Genomic DNA, 18359 nt, shown 5'->3' with positions numbered 1-18359 from the left:
ATTTCCCTGTGAAATAGCTCATAATATATATGGATATATATGGATATATAAATATCTATGAGTATAAGTGTGTATATATATATATATTTAAGCCATAACATTTCTTCTAGGTAATATCTCCAGCCAAAATGTCAACCAAAAAATCCACAGATCTAGTTGAATATGATAACAGGTAAGTCTGCAAATTCTACCTAGTTCTCACTACTGTATTTAGTGATTCCATTAGAGATTCAAGTGCCTGGATAAGACCTCTCACTTCTGAAATAGTTCTTTGCTTTCAAAATCAGCTCAGAAAAACACTGTATCTTCATCTCTTCCTTTCTGATAACACAGCAAGCGAATTTTACTGCCTCCTCTTTAAATAATTTTCACAAGGTTCTGTAGATTTATGAATAAGACAATACAAATGGGCCATGAATGACATCAGATGGATCAGATATAATTGACTATGACTTTGAAATAAAATCTGTTAACATTTTATGGTAAAAACTCAGAGAAGGGGTCAGGCAGAGAAAGAGTACAGGGACGAAGGCACGCACTTGTGTCACACAGAGCTGGCCCACATGTGATCCCCAGCCCAGACGCGGTTCCCTGCTGAGCACCACTGAACACAGAGCCAGGAGTCAACCTTGGCACAGCTAGGTGTGCATCAAAGAAAGAAAGAAAGAAAGAAAGAAAGAAAGAAAGAAAGAAAGAAAGAAAGAAAGAGAGAGAAAAGGGAGGGAGGGAGGGAGGGAGGGAGGGAGGGAGGGAGGGAGGAAAGGAAGAAAGAAAGAAAGAAAGAAAGAAAGAAAGAAAGAAAGAAAGAAAGAAAGAAAGAAAGAAAGAAAGAAAGAAAGAGAGAGAGAGAGAGAGAGAGGAAGGAAGGAAGGAAGGAAGGAAGGAAGGAAGGAAGGAAGGAAGGAAGGAAGGAAGGAAGGAAGGAAGGAAGGAAGAAACCCCAGGGAATTTGAAATATACTAATCATCATGAAATCTGTTTGTGTAGCTTACATGCCATTCCTGTAGCTTATCAAGAAAGGGTCACAAAAGAGACAAATCTAAGGACTTGGAAAGAGAACCTAGTGTTGTACATATGTGTTGTCCAGAATATCACTGTAGCACTGTCGCACTGTCCTCCCATTGTTCATCGATTTGCTCAAGTGGATACCAGTAATGTCTCTATTGTGAGACTTGTTGTGACTGTTGTTGGCATATCGAATAAGTCAGGGGTTGAGCTTGCCAGGCTCTGCCATGTGAGGGCGATGCTCTCAGTAGCTTGCCAAGCTCTCCAAGAGGGGCCAAGGAATCAAACCGGGGTTGACCCAGGTGGCTATGTGAAGGCAAACGCCCTACCCCCTGTGCTATCGCTCCAACCCATGTCCAGAATATCCTTGAATTTCAGTTTGTAGACAGGTGAGAGCAGTGATGCTTATTATTTTGAGTTGTTTTCTGCTCTGTATGAGAAAGGAGACTTTGGGATGTTGTGTCCATTTAAGGTTTTAGAGCACTTGGCATTAAGTCTCAGTTCTTCCACAAATTGTGTGATTTTAGTAATTTCCACAATGTTTATGGCCTTTGGCTCTTTCACTTGTCTAATGAAGAAATGTACTAGAATCTCACTAGGACCACTACAGTTTTAAACGAATTTAAACCCTAAAATAAACATAAAAAGCCCAGAAGAAAAATCACCAAACAGGTAAAAGGAATTAATATGAAATGAATTTCAATGACACTATAGATGAAAGTGAAACCAAACAAGGGAAAGGATATTTTTAATGTTCATAAATATAAAGTCTGAAGGGGCTGGAGAGATAATAAAAGGGTAAGGCTCTTGCTTTCCATGTGGCTGACCCAGATCAATTTCCAGCACTGTATATGGTCCACCGAGGTCTTTGGGGAATGATCTCTAGCACAGAGCCAGAACTACACTCTGAGCGCTGCCAGGTACAGCCAAGTCCTCCACAAATACATGGGGTGCGTGTGTGTGTGCAAGTGCACGCGAGCACGCGCACATGTGTATATATGCACATAACATTTGTGTATGTATGCACATAACTTTGTATAAGAGCAATGAACATAATACACACAAATAATTATCATAAATGGAGCTAGTAACTAAACTTACCTTCCACAGAGTAAAAGTAAAAGTAAAGGCCCTCCCGTTGATCATCGATTTGCTTGAGCGGGCCCAGTAACGTCTCCATTGGAGACTTTGTTGTTACTGTGTCTGGCATATCAAATACGTCACAGGAAGCTTGCCAGGCTCTGCCGTGCGGGCGAGATACTCTGGGTAGCTTGCTGGGCTCTCCGAGAGGGGCGGAGGAATCGAACTCGGGTCGGCCATGTTGGCTGCGTGCAAGGCAAACGCCCTACCGCTGTGCTATGGCTCCAGCCCAGCTGGAGCACAGCAGATTTCCACAGAGTAAAGGGCACCTATTCTCACGTTACTCTGTACCTGACAAATAGGAAAAAGAAATCATTCTTGAGGTCTGTTAAAATCCTATAAAAGCCCAGTAGATTGATTCCATTCATACTTCATCTCAAGAGATGAAAGAAGAAATTTCTCCAGTATCCAAAAATTAAAACAAAATCCAAAGACCTTTGTCATTTCTTGTATTCCAGAAAAACTAAAATTAAAACAAAAAGGAAGATAGTTTATCATTCAGCGCAAAAGCATCATGAAGATGATCTGACCCTGACAACTCTTTCTATCTTGGTCTCTCCTCTGGAGTCTTTCCCTTGTCTTTGTTGTGCACTTAGAATTTGGGCATGGGGAGCTGGCCACACCCTGTGGTGTTCAGTGCTTAGGGATCTGTGCTCCCGGGAACACTTACTGGTGAAGCCCGGGGGACCATAGAGGGTGCCAGGAATTCAACCCCAGTCGGCCACATGCAAGATAAGCACCCTGCCTCCTGTACTCTCCCTAGCTATCTAGAAAGTATATGTACCACCTGACCATGTTAAATTTCTTTCTTTTTTTTTTTACTCCCCTTCATATTACTTTGTGACAGCACCATGATGTATAATTATTCGGATTACTTTTCTTTCTGCCTCTGCCTTCTGACCTCTCAGGGTAGTCTACAAGCTCTTAAAGCAGGGATTTAAGGATGTTCTGACTGAAGATTCCCCTTCACATGCCTATTATTGTGCAATGAATAGTAATCCCTGAGGAACTGTCGTTGAAAAGCATAATAAAGACTAATGGAGAAACAATTGTAGTTCTGCTTGGAGAGGCAAGATTGTGAGTAATAGATTAACTGGAATGTAAAATGGCACTAATTGGTTTCAATCCCCAGCACCTCACAGTTCCTCAGACACTGCCAGGAGTGACCCAAGCACAAAGCATGGGTCTTGGGTAGCCTCTGTGATGCAGAAAAATAAAATAAATTTAATTGATATTCAGTCATTTCAGCCAGCAGGGGAGCTATTTCTTTTAATTGAATCACTGTGAAATACACAGTTACAAAGTCATTTATAACTGGGTTTCAGTCACACAATGTTCCAACACCCTTCACCAGTGTGCATTTCCCCCCACCAATGTCCCCAGTTTTCTCCTGCCACCTGCCCCTCTCCCAGTCTCTATCTATAAAAGCATATCTCTCTCTCTCTCTCTCTCTCTCTCTCTCTCTCTCTCTCTCTCTCTCTCTCTCTCTCCCCTCTCCTCTCCTCTCTGCCCCTTTCCTCTCCCTCCCCTTTTGGGCATTATGAGGTTTTCATTATAGGCACTGAAAGGTTATTATGTTTAACCCTTTACCTATTTTCAGCACCAAATTCTTGTCCAGAATGATCATTTCCAACTATTATTATTATAGAGGACCCTTCTCTCTCCTGACTGCCCCCTTCCGCACACTTGCAGCAAGTTTTCAATCGTAAACCAGTTCTGGTCACATTTTGCTACTATCCTTGAGTATTAGTCTCATACTATGTTTTTTTTATGTCCCACAGTCATTCTTTGTCTTACCCTCTCCTTCTGACTCATTTCACTCAGCATGTTACTCTTCATGTGCATCCATGTATAAGCAAATTTCATGACTTTATTTTTCCTGGTGGCTGGCAGTATTAGTACTCCACTTTGCAGATGTGCCATAATTTCTTTATCCAGTCTTCGGCACTCAGGTTGTTTCCAGATTCTGGCTACTGTGAATAGTTCTGCAATGCATGGAAGTGTAGATAGCTTTCCTGCAGTGTGTTTTGGGTCCCCCAGAAGAGGTATGACTGGGTCTTACGGAAGCTTAATTTCTAGTTATTTGAGAAATGCCCATTTGTTCTCCCAAAAGGCTGGACCAGTCAGCACTTTCAATGCAGGTATTTTTTTAAATTTTAACTTAGGCGCTATGATTTATAAGACTTTTAAGGAAGTATCAGGCATACAATGTTCCAATACCCCACACACACCAGAACGTCAGCATCCCCCTGCCTGTGTCTCCAGTGGACTTTGTGTGCAGGCATTTTGAATTGACATGTTCAACCTAAAGAAAATAAACAGGAAAAACAATAATGTGCAAAATAACCGCACCATTTAAGTCATAGTATTTATTGACTTTCAACAAATTTACTAATACCCAAATAGGGCAGTTCAAGCTTGTTATCACTCATTATCATTCATTAAACTTCCTTCATTTTAGTTGCAGGCAATTCAAAGCTTGTCCATTTCATAATCTTTGTTGTTGTCTTCACTACATAACTTCACTTTGCATCAATCACCTACAATGTAACAATGAGACAGTAAACCTGGATCATTATTTAAATTTTTATTTATTTATGGAGCGATAGCACAGCGGTAGGGCATTTGCCTTGCACGCAGCCAACACGGTCGACCCGAGTTCGATTCCTCCACCCCTCTCGGAGAGCCCCGCAAGCTACCGAGAGTATCTCGCCCGCATGGCAGAGCCTGGCAAGCTCCCCGTGACATATTCGATATGCCAAACACGGTAACAACAAAGTCTCCAATGGGCCTGCTCGAGCAAATCGACGAACAACGGGAGGGCCTTTATCTTTTATCTTTATCTTATTTATTTTTATTAAATAATTTTTGTTCATTTATTTACATAGGTTATAATCATATCACAATCAATTATCACAAATTGGATGTTACTGATTTATTTTCTGATAATTATATTTGCCATTCTTTCAAGTTAAAAAGATTTATATAGGACAATTATTATGACACTAATGAACGCAGTAGATGACTCTGATTTCCAGTTCACAACATTTGCAATTCACAATGAGCAGACATCCATTGATTTCAGGCTCATTTAAGGTAATTGAGCAGAAAACCACTAAAGGCTTTATTCTTTCTCTTCTATTAGCCCTATACAGAAACCAAACACTCTGGTCTACTCTTCAGTCTGTACCTCATCTGTCCTGGGACCTTGAGAGATGTCAAACATCCTCTGTAGGAACTCTCTCAGCTCTATAAGGTGGGACGTGGTTTAAGTGATCTGCAGTGAGCAGCCAAAGTCTCAGGGCTGTCTGTGTTCAAGACAAAATACAGATTTCATTCCCAGGTTGCAGATTAAAAAGCACCTATTGTGAAGTGGGAAATGTACACTGGTGAAGGAGACAGGTGTTGAAATATTGTATGACTGAAATCCTATCATGAGAAACTTTTAACTGTGTATATCACTGTGATTCAATCAAAAAAATTTTAATTTTAAAAGCATCTCTTGCTCTTTCTCAACTTTACCTGTAATTTCTCACAAACTATTCCTTATGTAATAAAATAAGTGGTTGAGATTTCATAAGTCATCCTCTTTTTCTTTTTGGGGGTGGGGAGAGGACAGTTTCCAGGCATTAGACACACCTGGCCATGCTCAGTGCTCACTCCTGGCTCTGCGCTCAGGGTTCATTCCTGGTGGGCTCAGGGGACCATATAGTAATGGGAATTGAATCTGCATTGGTCACATGCAAGGCAAGTGCCTTACCCACTGTACTATCACTCCAGCCCCATGAACCGTGTAATAAAATAAATGGCCGAGATCACTATTCACTCGTAAGGTTTAATTATGAACAAAAAAGTTATTCTTTCCATCAATCTATTTTTAATTTTCCTACAATTATCTTGAAAATAAATTTTTCCACTATTATGTCAAATCATTTCTAAGATTTCTTTTGTTCCTAAGTTTCCCTTGTCTTCCAGAACTGGTTTTGCCATTTATTCCCTTAATAAATATAGTCACTGGTGAGCAAAAGACCTTACAACCTAGAAACTTCTCTTTTAGCAAAGGGCAGAGACACAGGGTTAGTAGCCTGATGTGGACAGACCTTATTGAAGAGCTAGCATTTCAGGAACGACCAGGAAATGAGGAAGTCAGTTCTGAGGATGTGTACAGAGAGAGAGAGAGAGATTTCTAAGACAAGAACTTTCCAAGGCCTCATCAAAACAGCAGGGGGTAAAGATGACTTTATAAAGGAAGGTTATGAACTTGAACTCTGATAGTATCTAAAGGAACCAGGAACCAGGGTAGTGAATTTCATTCTCTCAAGGAATGTATTGGGGCTAAACTATAATCAATCAATAAGTCAAGAATTCTTTCAGGAATAAATTTGGGGGAGATGAGTGTCTGATTGACAACCAAATAATAGTTTTAAATACTAACTGACACAAAGTTGTGATGATATCTCAAGCAGTAGAATGCATGCTTAGTGTGTATGAGGTCCTGAATTTAATACCTGGCACCACATGGGATTCAATCCATCTTAGCAGCATCAGGCACAGCCCTGGCAGCCCTTGAGCACTGTCAGACCCAAACACTAAACTGTAAGTCCCTTACTGACTGTCCAGGAGTATCCCTGAGTCCCTCAAAAGCACCGTTGGGGCCTCTATTAAAACTCTTAGGTATTGCAGTCTGGAGATACAACACAGAAGATAAGGCTCTTCCTTTGCATGCAGGCGAAACCCCAGCAATACATATGGTCCCCCAAGCACATCAGGAGTGATTCCTAAGCACAGAGCCAGTAGTCATCCCTAAGCACCACTTAGGTGCTCAGATATACAAAACTACTAATAATTCAAATGGATGAAATAATGAATGATCAATAATTTATCCTTGTAAGCAGAATACAGCATTCAAGCTCTGTAAAATTTTTTATTTCAAGGTGGTGTTATTGGTTTTAGTTTCTTAAATACGTTGTCTTTTTATGACATCTTACTATCTCATTCCTACTTTGGACAAACTTTCAGGCTATCGAATGTAGCCTGCCGACAGGGCAGAGTCTGGCAAACTCCCCGTGGCGTACCAAATATGCCAAATACCAGTAACAATGATGGGTCTCATTCTCCTAAAGTGCCTTGAATATAATCTCAGGGCTAGGATGAAAGAGACGTTACTGGGGCCTGCTCGAGGCAATCGACAAATAACAGGATGATGAATGAATGAATGAAATACGTTGGCAGACACTTCATTTCTCTGTGATACCTTGCTTGTTCTGGTGCTGCAGATGAAGATGTTTATTTCACATTTCAGTTTGTAAGAAAGGCAGTCAAATCTTTGGTTGCGATTTCATGGCATAGGGAATGTTAGGTAGCAGATATGTTATATTTTAATTTTCAGTATCAGATCCATATTTGAGGCCAACTCTCAACTAATAAGATCTTAAAATAGTCTGCTGTGCTTGTGAGGATAGAGATATTCGATTATCAGCAAGTCTTGTATTGCCTGGTGGAGCCTCTTCCATCCAACACAGTGCCCCCGACCCCACTCTCTCACTGAGCACATTCATTTCAGGGTTTCCAGTACTTCCTCTCTGTTAATTATCTCACCTGTTACAATGACCCTACAGGATCCATCAATTTGCTCCATGACAAATGTCACTGTTCTTTGAGAATGATGAAACTGGGATTGAGAGGAGGCAAGTATTTTCCCCAAATCACACAACACTATCATGGCACCAAGATTCTTGCCCAGAAGTCTACATCTCTATTAACCACTCCTAGTTCATACGACCTGTCAGTCCTCCCTCAACCTGAGCTCTGAGACATTTCTACCTGTAACTCATCCCTTGCAGCATGGAACATGAAATCCCACCACAATGTCTGACCTTCTCCCAGGGGCACCCTTCTGTGAAGTGTAAGCATCCTGGATACATAGCATCTCTGCTGTGCCTTCAAGGGGCAGCCAACAACCATGGCATCTTCTCACTGAGCACCTTCTCACTGAGATGGGCAAGACTCTGGTGGGCACAGCTGAGCCTCCAGCAGCCCCCAAGCCATCTGGGCAGGTGCTGCTCAGGAGAAGCTTGGTCCCTCCCACCCACAATGCTCTCTGGATTCTCCTCACCTTTGAATCTTTGCTCACATTCTAGACTCCACAATGGTCAGACTGAGGTCAGTCTCTGTTCCAGAGCAGAAAGGCCGCCCCTCCAACCTCTGGGCCTCAGAGAGAATTCCCAGGACTTTCAGGTGTGAGTTCACAGAGGGAAGGTAACTAGGCATAGTTTCACAATGTTGGGAGCAAGTTCTATATTAAAAAGCTGAGAAAAGAGGTCTGGAGACATAATACAGGAGGTAAGTCACTTGCCTCCTGCTGACTCCTAAACACTGTCAGGGGCCACCCCTGAACACTCTCAGGAATTCCACTTAAGCACCATGAGGACTGGCCCAAAACCCAAAGGGGGGAAAAGCAGAGGAATAGGAGCTGAAGAGATAAGGCACTTGTCTTGCATGTTCCTGACCCAGGTCCAATCTTCTTAGCCCCACCAGGAGGGATCCCTGAGCACAAAGCCAGGAGGAAGCCCTAAGCACCTGCTAGATGAGTCCCCGCCCCTTCCCCAGAAATGGAGGAATAAGTATGACTTATCTCTCTGAGAAAAACACATATACATAGGAATAATCACTTACCGATCTAAACAAAAGTTACACAGAAGAGAGGTCAAACTGCCTCGCAGTTGAGTTGTTAGTATTATAGCATCTAACCTGAGAAAACACTTAGATCAGCATGGGGATAGGTCCTACACTGGGGTAAGGTCCTTTCCTCACATATAACTGTCCTGGGTTTGATCCCTGGCACCCCATAGGACCCCCGAGTCCATAGGAGTTATCACTGAGTGCAGAACCACGAGTCAGCCCTGGGTAAAGCTGGGTGTTGATCCTAAACAATAACAACAATGAAGTAATGTTAACTGGATGTAGTATATAAGATAAAGGTAAAAGGTAAAGGCCCTCCCGTTGTTCATCGATTTGCTCGAGCGGGCCCAGTAACGTCTCCATTGGAGACTTTGTTGTTACTGTGTCTGGCATATCGAATACATCACGGGTGGCTTGTCAGGCTCTGCCGTGCGGGTGAGATACTCTCGGTAGCTTGCTGGGCTCTCCGAGGGGGCGGAGGAATCGAACTCGGGTCGGCCATGTTGGCTGCATGCAAGGCAAACGCCCTACCGCTGTGCTATCGCTCCAGCCCAGTAGCATATAAGAAATAAGAACAAATTCCTCATGTTTTGTCAGCGCCAGGAACTCCCCTCAAGTAAATTGCCTTTGTATGAGTCATCTCTGGTTGCTAAAACACTGTATCACAAAGTTCTAGGTAGATTAAAACAGCAGAAATGTATGGTTTCAGAATCAGTAGGGATGAATCCTACTGAGGACTGTGAGGGATAGTCTGTTCCTGGCCTCTGTTCTGGTGACAGCTGGCAATCCCTGTCAGTCCTTGGCTTTGAGCTGCATCATCCAACACCTGCCTCATCTTCATAGTACAGACAAGGAGTAGTTTTCCAGAGATTCCTAAGAGACATGAAGGGAGGTGACAGGAGCAGGCCTGAACCCCCAAGCACAGTGCTCGCTACCAGCTAGTCATACAAGTCGCATATACACAACACAAAAACAGACACAGAGATAGAGACAGAGACAGAGATAGCACGAGCAAGGAAATACGGGAAAGTAGCTCAAGAGTTGAACAAAATGTTTCCAGAATGCCAATGATCACAGAACATTTTCTGGCTACAGTTTCCATACCTTTCTATGTCTGTTACCTAGCATCCATACACAGCACCCTCATGTGCCACGCAGATCTCAGGAACATTTCCCAAACATAATGCTCCCGGGGTCAGGTGAATGAGACTTCTTTTGTCAAGATCATGAACGATCGGTTTGAGGCCCTCCATGTTCCCGGAGCGAAGAGATGCCATTGGGCTACACTAGCACGCGACAGGGACAAATGGAGACGTTACTGGCGCCCGCTCGAGCAAATCGACGACTAACGGGAAGTTAAGTGATTAAGTGATTAAGTGAATGCTCCCGGAGAAATCCACTGCACCTGGCACATCATTCATCCTGTATTGAAAATGCCGCTGATGGTAAGGTCCGAGATCCCTGATAGAGTCCGTGACTGTTCACTGTCAAAACTCCACACACAGTCTCTTTTTCAGCTACTTGAGCTCTCTCTTGCCAGCCTCCTCCATTCTGACGCCCTGCTGGCCCAGCTCTGCAGCCTTGGGCTGCTTCTCCCTGGCTGCACTCCCAGAAACTTCAATTGCCTCCCTCATCCCGCAAGAGCATATAGCTCTCCGTAAGAATCAGCCATAGAGTGTAAGACATACTACGGGGCATAAGGCACTTGCCTTGCATGCAGCCAACCCCAGTTCTATCTCTGAGCACTGCAAGGAATGATCCCTGAGCACAGAGCTAGGCATTAAGCCCTGAACACCAGTGAGTGTGGCCCCAATTAAAATAAACAAAAAAATCATTAACTGAGGCTTCTCTTGACACCCAAATCTGCTTGCCAGAAGAAAAAAAAACTTGAGAAAATGTATTTTCAGCTTCATTACTTCTTCCCGCAGGTGCAGATTTTTTTTGTGAAGCATCAAAATGTTCTCTAAAAAAAAAAAAATAATAATAATAATAATAATAAAATTCACTTCCCATTTTTCTTTGCAGGACTCTGCACTGGGAATGATCTCAAAAATAAAATTTCTCTCCAATCACGCCCTTTTGTGTTCTAGAAAAGGGCTTAAGTTAAGGGAGGGGGGATGGGTTTAATATTTTTTTCTATCTTGAGTATTACAGGTTGCCAGAATGGTTACCAGAATCCCCTAAGTAAATTTAGTCCTCTAGTCACAAGAACAGAACAGGCAGAGAAGTGAGAGGCTCCCTGTACCAAGGCATCTGCCAGCAACAGCACAGCTGGTATAAGTCACACCAAACTGCAGAGAAACAGAACTCAGAGTTTGTGGGAAATCTGTTCAAATTGTCAGCTGCATTATCAATGATTTTAAAGTCCAAATCTCTCTCTGAAAAGGGTCTATAAGTATTTTACTCCAGAGGTTAGTAACTCCATCAGGACTAGTCTGGGTTTTCAGCTATGCCTTTAATGTAAATATAAATTTAATGTAGATATACATTAATTTTACATTAATCGAATTATCAGTGATACAATGGACTAATAGTGCAGTATATTTTTTTTACTGCAATAATCAGACTGCCCATTTCTTGCTGTTAGGGAAAGCCCACAATTTTGCCTTTTTGAGCAATCTGATTATTTGAGTAGTGGTACCTTTGGGAATCTCTCGTAGAAAACTGAAAATGTTCTATATATGTTCTTCCAGTTTCCAACTCAGAATTAACCATCAGAAGGCATGAGACTGCTTATGGCAATAGAAATTGTGGGGCGAGTGATAAAAATTTTCCATGTTCATGTAACTAGAAACAGATATTACTTGATGCTTTATTAAGCATCATTAATAAGCAATAACCATAACACTCCAATTAAAAGCAAATTATAGTTATCAACAGAATTTCCAAAAGGGAACACGCTGATTAAATCAAAATAATTTCAAAAAATAAACTATAAAGAATCAACTACAGTCTGGAATTTATATGTCCCTGTCTCCATGGTGACAGACGCATACACTCACATAGTGCCAAGGGCTGCAGGGCTTCTGCAATGTGAGAAAGAGCAGCAACAGGCACGAGGGAAGACCACAGCCTGACATCTGAGCAGAGGCGGAGCCTGGTCCCACCATCCATCTGCCTCCACTTGCTTTCTGTATACACAGTCTTGACACAAACCAGTGCATCTCCAGAGGGAGTGCAGACAGCGCGTCCATAACCCTAGTCTGCAACCTCCTCTCCCCTCCTACATATTTGTCACATTTTAATTTTTGCTTTGTTTTTGGAGGGGGGACCACACCCAGAAATGAAGGCTGCCAACCTGTGTTAACCTGACCTTTGGCGAGAGTTGGGTGTTGAAGTCATCCCCTGTTACCATTGTGATTCTGTCAGTGCCAATCTTTGGGTCTGTTGAAAAATACTTTGTAAAAAAAAATTTTTTTTTCTGTATTGCATTCTATTTTGGCATTTTATAGTATATGAGCAAGAAAAAAACCAACAAGGTCACTTTGCAAGAAGAAAGTAAAAGGACATCCAAAATATTTATATAAAGTGATCATAATTAATTTTATATTTTAGTAGCACTGTAGCACTGTCAGAGCACTGTCATCCGTTGTTCATCAATTTGCTCGAGCGGGCACCATTAATGTCTCCATTCTGAGACCTGTTGTTAGTGTTTTTTGTTTTTTTGGGGTTTTTTTTTCTATTTCTTTATTATTATTATTATTATTATTATTATTATTATTATTAGTGAAACACCATGAGGTACAGTTGTAGATTTACAATTTTTTGTGCTCGGGCTTCTATTATACAATGATCAAATACCCATCCCTCCACCAGTGCCCATTTTCCATCACCATGGATAATATCCCTGCCACCCCCATCCCTCACGTCCCACCCTACCTCTGTGGCAGGGCATTCCCTTGTGTTCTCTCTCTCCTTTTGGGTGTTGTGGTCTGCAAAAGATGCTTTGACTGGCAAACATGTTCAGTCCATAGTCTACTTTCAACATGCATCTCCCCTCCTGGAAGGATCCTCCAGACACACTTTATTTGGTGCTCCCTTCTCTATCTGAGCTGCCCTTTCCCCTAGAATGCCCGGCTGGCCTCTAAGCTATGGAGTAATCCTCCTGGTGCTGATCTCAGCTATTCTTGGGCATTAATCTCATATTTTGTTACTTTATATTCCCCAGATGAATGCAATCTTTCTATGTCTATGCCTCTCTCTCGGATTCATTTCGCTTAGCATGGTATTTTCCATGTTGTACCACTTGTATATAAATTTCATGACTTCATCTTTTCTAACAGCTACATAGTACTCCACTGTGTAGATGTACCAAAGTTTCTTTAACCAGTCATCTGTTCTTGGGCATTCAGGTTTCTTCCAGTTTCTGGCTATTGTAAAGAGTGCTGCAATGAACAAACAAGTGCAGATGTCACTTTGACTATACATTTTTGCCCCTCTGGGATATATTCCCAGGAGTGGTATCGCTGGGTCAAATGGGAGCTCAATTTCTAATTTTTTGAGAATCGTCCATACTGTTTTCCAAATGGGCTGAACCAGTCGACATTCCCACGAACAGTGAAGGAGTGTCCCTTTCTCACCACATCCGCACCAGCATCGGTTGCTTTTGTTCTTTTGGATGTGGGCCAGTCTCTGAGGTGTGAGATGGTATCTCATTGTGGTTTTGATCTGCATCTCCCTGATGATTAATGATGTAGAGCATTTTCTCATGTGCTTTTTTGCCATTTGGATTTCTTCTTTGAGAAAGTTTCTGTTCATTTCATTGCCCCATTTCTTGATGGGGTTGGATATTTTCTTCTTGTGGAGTTCAACCAGTATTTTTTATATCCTTGATATCAACCCCTTCTCAGATGTGTATTCGGTGAATATCCTTTCCCATTCTGTAGACTGTCTTTGTATTTTGGTCACTGTTTCTTTGGAGGTGCAGAAGCTTCTTAGTGTAAGAAAGTCCCATTTATCTATCTCTGTTTTCACTTGCTCGGCCAGTGGTGTGGCATCTTTGAAGATACCATTAGCTTCAATGTCATGGAGAGTTTTGCCAACTTTGTCTTCAATGTACCTTATGGTTTCTGGTCTGATGTTGAGGTCTTTAATCCATTTTGATCTTACTTTTGTACATGGTGTTAGGCAGAGTTCTGAGCCCATTTTTTTGCATGTAGCCGTCCAGTGATGCCAGCACAATTTGTTAAAGAGGCTTTCCTTACTTCACTTCACATTACTTGCATCTTTATCAAAGATTAGATGATCATATGATTGAGGAGAGATGTCAGTGTATTCAACCCTGTTCCATTGGTCTGCAGTTCTGCCTTTGTTCCAGTACCATGCTGTTTTAATTATTACTGCTTTGTAGTAGAGTTTGAAGTTAGGGAGGTTGATTCCTCCCATTTTCTTTTTCCCAAGAATTGCTTTAGCTATTCGTGGAGGCTTACTGTTTCATATAAATTTCAGCAGTGTTTGCTCCATTTCTTTGAAGAAATTTGAAGAAAGAAATTTCTTTGTCATGGGTATCCTTATAGGGATTGCATTGAATTTATACAATGCTTTCGGTAGTATTGCCATTTTGACAATGTTAAATCTCCCTACCCATGAGCAGGGGGTATCTTTCCATTTCCTCATGTCCTCTTTTATTTCCTGAAGTAGAGCTTTGTAGTTTTCTTAGTACAGGTCCTTCACTTCCTTAGTTAAGCTGGTTCCTAGGTACTTGATTTTCTGGGGCACAATTGTGAACGGGATTGTTTTTTTCATGTCACTTTCTTCTCTCTCACTGTTTGCATATAGGAAAGCCATTTTGGGTATTGATTTTATAGCCTGCAACTTTACTATACAAGTCTATTGTTTCTAGGAGTTTTTTGGTGGAGGTTATTGGGTTCTCTAAGTATAGTATCATATCATCTGCGAATAGTGAGAGCTTGATTTCTTCCTTTCCTACCTGAATGCCCTTAATATCCTTTTCTTGCCTAATCGCTATTGCAAGTACTTCCAGTACTATATTGAACAGTAGTGGAGAGAGTGGGCATCCTTGTCTCGCCCCTGATCTTAGAGGGAAGGATCTCAGATTTTCCCCATTGAGGATGATGCTTGCTGTAGGCTTGTGGTAGATGGCTTTAACTATGTTGAGGAAAGTCCCCTCTATACCCATTTTGGCTAGGGTTTTCATCATAAAGGGGTGCTGGATCTTGTCAAATGCTTTCTCTGCATCTATTGATATGATCATATGCTTTTTATCTTTTCTTTTGTTGATATGATGGATTATGTTGATTGATTTCCAGATGTTAAACCATCCTTGCATCCCTGGGATGAATCCTACTTGGTCATGGTGTATGATCTTTTTGATGAGTAGTTGGATTCTACTTGCTAGTAGTTTGTTGAGGATCTTTGCATCTGTGTTCATCAGGGATATCGGTCTGTAATTCTCTTTCTTTGTGGTATCTCTGTCTGCTTTTGGTATCAGTGTGATATTCGCTTCGTAGAAACTGTTCGGAAGTGTTTTTGATATTTCAATTTCGTGGAAAAGCTTAAAGAGAATTGAGAGTAAGTCCTCTTTAAAGATTGGAAGAATTCACTAGTGAATCCATCTGGGCCAGGGTTTTTGTGCTTGCGGAGACTTTTTATTACCATTTCAATTTCCTTGATGGTGATAGGTCTGTTCAGGTATTCCAGGTCTTCTTAGTTTAGCCTTGGGAGTCTGTAGGAGTCTAAGAATTTATCCATTTCCTTGAGGTTTTGATGTTCCGTGGCATAAAGCTTCTCAAAGTACTCCCTGAGGATCCTTTGAATTTCTGTAGTTTCTGTTGTCACGACCCCCTTTTAATTTCTGATTCGGTTTATTAGGGTTTTCTCTCTCCCTTTCTTTGTGAGTTTTGCTAGAGGCTTATCGATCTTGTTAATTTTCTCGAAGAACCAGCTCTTGGTTTCATTGATCTTTCGGATTGTTTTTTTGGGTTTCCATCTCGTTAATCTCTGCTCTGAGTTTTATTATTTCCTTCCTCCTGTTCGGGTTGTGCTCCTTTTTTGGTCCTTCTCCAAGCTCTTAATCTGTGAGGTTAGGTTACTTATGTGTGCTCATTCCTCCTTCCTGAGGAATGCTTGTAGAGCTATAAACTTTCCTCTTAACACAGCTTTTGTTGTGTCCCATAAGTTTTGGTAACTCGTGTTCTCATTTTCATTCGTTTCTAGGAATCTTTTGATTTCCTCTTTGATTTCCTTTCTAAGCCACTCATTGTTCAATAGTGCACTGTTTAATTTCCTGGTGTTTGATTTAGCTTTCTGTTTTTGTGTGTGATTTACTTCTAATTTCAGCGCATTATGGTCTGAGAAGACTGTTGATACAACCTCTATCTTCTTAATTTTATGGAGGCATGTTTTGTGGCTCAGCATGTGGTCTATCTTGGAGAATGTTCCATGTACGCTTGAGAAGACTGTGTATTCAGTTTTTTGAGGATGAAGTGTCCTGTATATATCTAGTAAGTTCCTTTCTTCCATTGTTTCCCTCAGATGAAGTATGTCCTTGCTAAGCTTGAGTCTGGTTGATCTATCAAGAGGTGACAAAGCAGTGTTGAAGTCTCCCACTAGTATTGTGTTGCTATTGATGTCTTTTTCCAAATCTATGAGTAGTTGTTTTAAGTACTTTGCTGGTCTCTCATTAGGTGCATATACATTTATTATTGTAAGTTCTTCCTGTTGTACAGATCCTTTGATCAATAAGAAATGGCCTTCACTGTCTCTTATGACCTTCTTCATTCTGAAATCGATGTGGTCTGCTATTAGGATGGCTACCCCAGCTTTTTTATGGGAGCCATTTGCCTGTAGAATTGTTTTCCAGCCTTTGACTCTGAGTCTGTGTTTGCTTTGACTATTTAGATGTGTTTCTTGCAGAAAGCAGAATGTTGGGTTCAATTTTCTAATCCATCCTGCCACTCTGTGTCTTTTAATTGGTGCTTTTAGCCCATTGACATTGAGAGAGATTATTGTTATGGGATTTTGTCCCATTGTTCTGTTGAAATTTTGTGTATTTGAGGGGCCTTTCTTGCCTTAAAGTAGCCCATTTAGTTGTTCTTGTAACCATGGTTTTGAGTCTATGAAGTTCCTGAGCTGCTGTTTGTCTGTGAAACTGTGTGTTGTTCCTTCTATTATGAATGAGAGTCTCGCTGGGTAAAGTATTTTTGGAGAGGCATTTATTTCATTGAGTTTTTTCACTATGCCCCACCACTGTTTTTGGGCCATAGGGTTTCATCAGAAAAATCAGCTGTGAATTTTAAGGATGCTCCTTTGTAAGAGATTTCTTTCTTCGATCTTGCTGCCTTCAGAATTTTGTCTCTGTCTAAGGTTTTGGTCATTTTGATCAGAATGTGTCTTGGGGTATTTTTATTCGGATTTCTTCTAGCTGGTACCCTTCAGGCCTCCTGAATGTGGTCACAAGTTTTCTTCAGCTCTGGAAACGTTGTAGCAATGATGTCTTTGACAGTTTCTTCTTCATCAAGGTTTTCTTCCTGTCCCTCTGGGACTCCAATAATTCTTATGTTACCCCTCTTGGCTTCATCACGATCTTCTCTTGCCATCTGTTCCCGAATTGTGAGTCTCTTTTCCATTTTCTGCTCTTTCCTGGAGAGTGTCTCTGAACTTCATCTTCGAGCTCACTGATTCTGTTCTCAGCAGCTGTTACTCTGCTGCTGAGGCCTTCCACTGAGTTTTTCAATTCGCCTACTAGGTTTTTCAGGTCTGACATTTCCGATTGCATTTTCCTCATTTCTACCTTCAAATCCTCTTGTCTTTTATTGGCATTGCTTTCCATTGTATCTTTTAGTTCCCTAGGCATCCTAAGTAGCTCCCTTCTGAATTCCTTGTCAGAGAGGTTGTCTAACACTACAGTACTGTTGATGTCTTCTGGGCTAGCCTCTTCAATAAGAAAGTTTGGTGGGCTTTTGCGTTGCTTTACCATTGTAACAAGTGTGGTTTAGTCCTTCATGTTCACTGTTACTATTCTGCTTAATATACAGTGTGAGTTGAGATAGGCTTATGAGTTATTGGCTACTGTGTTTCTAGTGGTTGAGCTAAAATAGAGAAGATTCCATCTAAGAAGGTAGGTTATGGTTCCTAGGGCATATGTAGTGGGAGAAAATTTCATGGTCGCGTTAGCGGCCGCAGCTCCGGAAAGGGTCCCTGCGCTGGTCCCGCACAGATCAGGGGGAAAAAAACGGCTATTCTATGAGATCGAGCTAGCTGCGCATGACCAGAGAGAGTCCCAGGCCCTGGCGGTGGGCTATACCTGGTTGGGATGGGGAGAGGGTACCCGGAGACGTTCAGCTTTGTTCCCGAGAGGTGCGGCTCAGTTCCCGTCCCGCGCAGATCAGGTTAGTGTTTTTTTGGCATATCGAATATACCGCAGGGAACTTGCCAGGCTCTGCCGGTATTTTAGTATATAATATAAAATTTTAATATTTAACTATAAATTATCTAATTTACTACACTAAGGAATATTACCAAATTTTAAATGTAATATAAAAATAAAAAGTTGAATGGGTAAAAACTAAAAC

General features: G+C 41.5%; 1 protein-coding gene across 1 annotated transcript in view; it reads left to right on the top strand.

The window, feature by feature from the left end:
* The window catches only part of FAM81B (family with sequence similarity 81 member B), a 68577-nt gene that overhangs the window by 5452 nt on the left and 44766 nt on the right, over window positions 1-18359 (top strand). Inside the window, exon 3 of the mRNA XM_056112410.1 lies at window positions 111-172. Coding sequence (XP_055968385.1) covers window positions 111-172 — 62 coding nt within the window. The remainder of the gene's footprint in view (window positions 1-110; window positions 173-18359) is intronic.

This window comes from Sorex fumeus, unplaced genomic scaffold (assembly GCF_029834395.1).
Source record: "Sorex fumeus unplaced genomic scaffold, SorFum_2.1 ptg000018l, whole genome shotgun sequence".
Taxonomy (NCBI): Eukaryota; Metazoa; Chordata; class Mammalia; order Eulipotyphla; family Soricidae; genus Sorex; species Sorex fumeus.
Note: the sequence above shows the minus strand (reverse complement) of the source record. Positions and strands in the feature narration are given on the sequence as shown.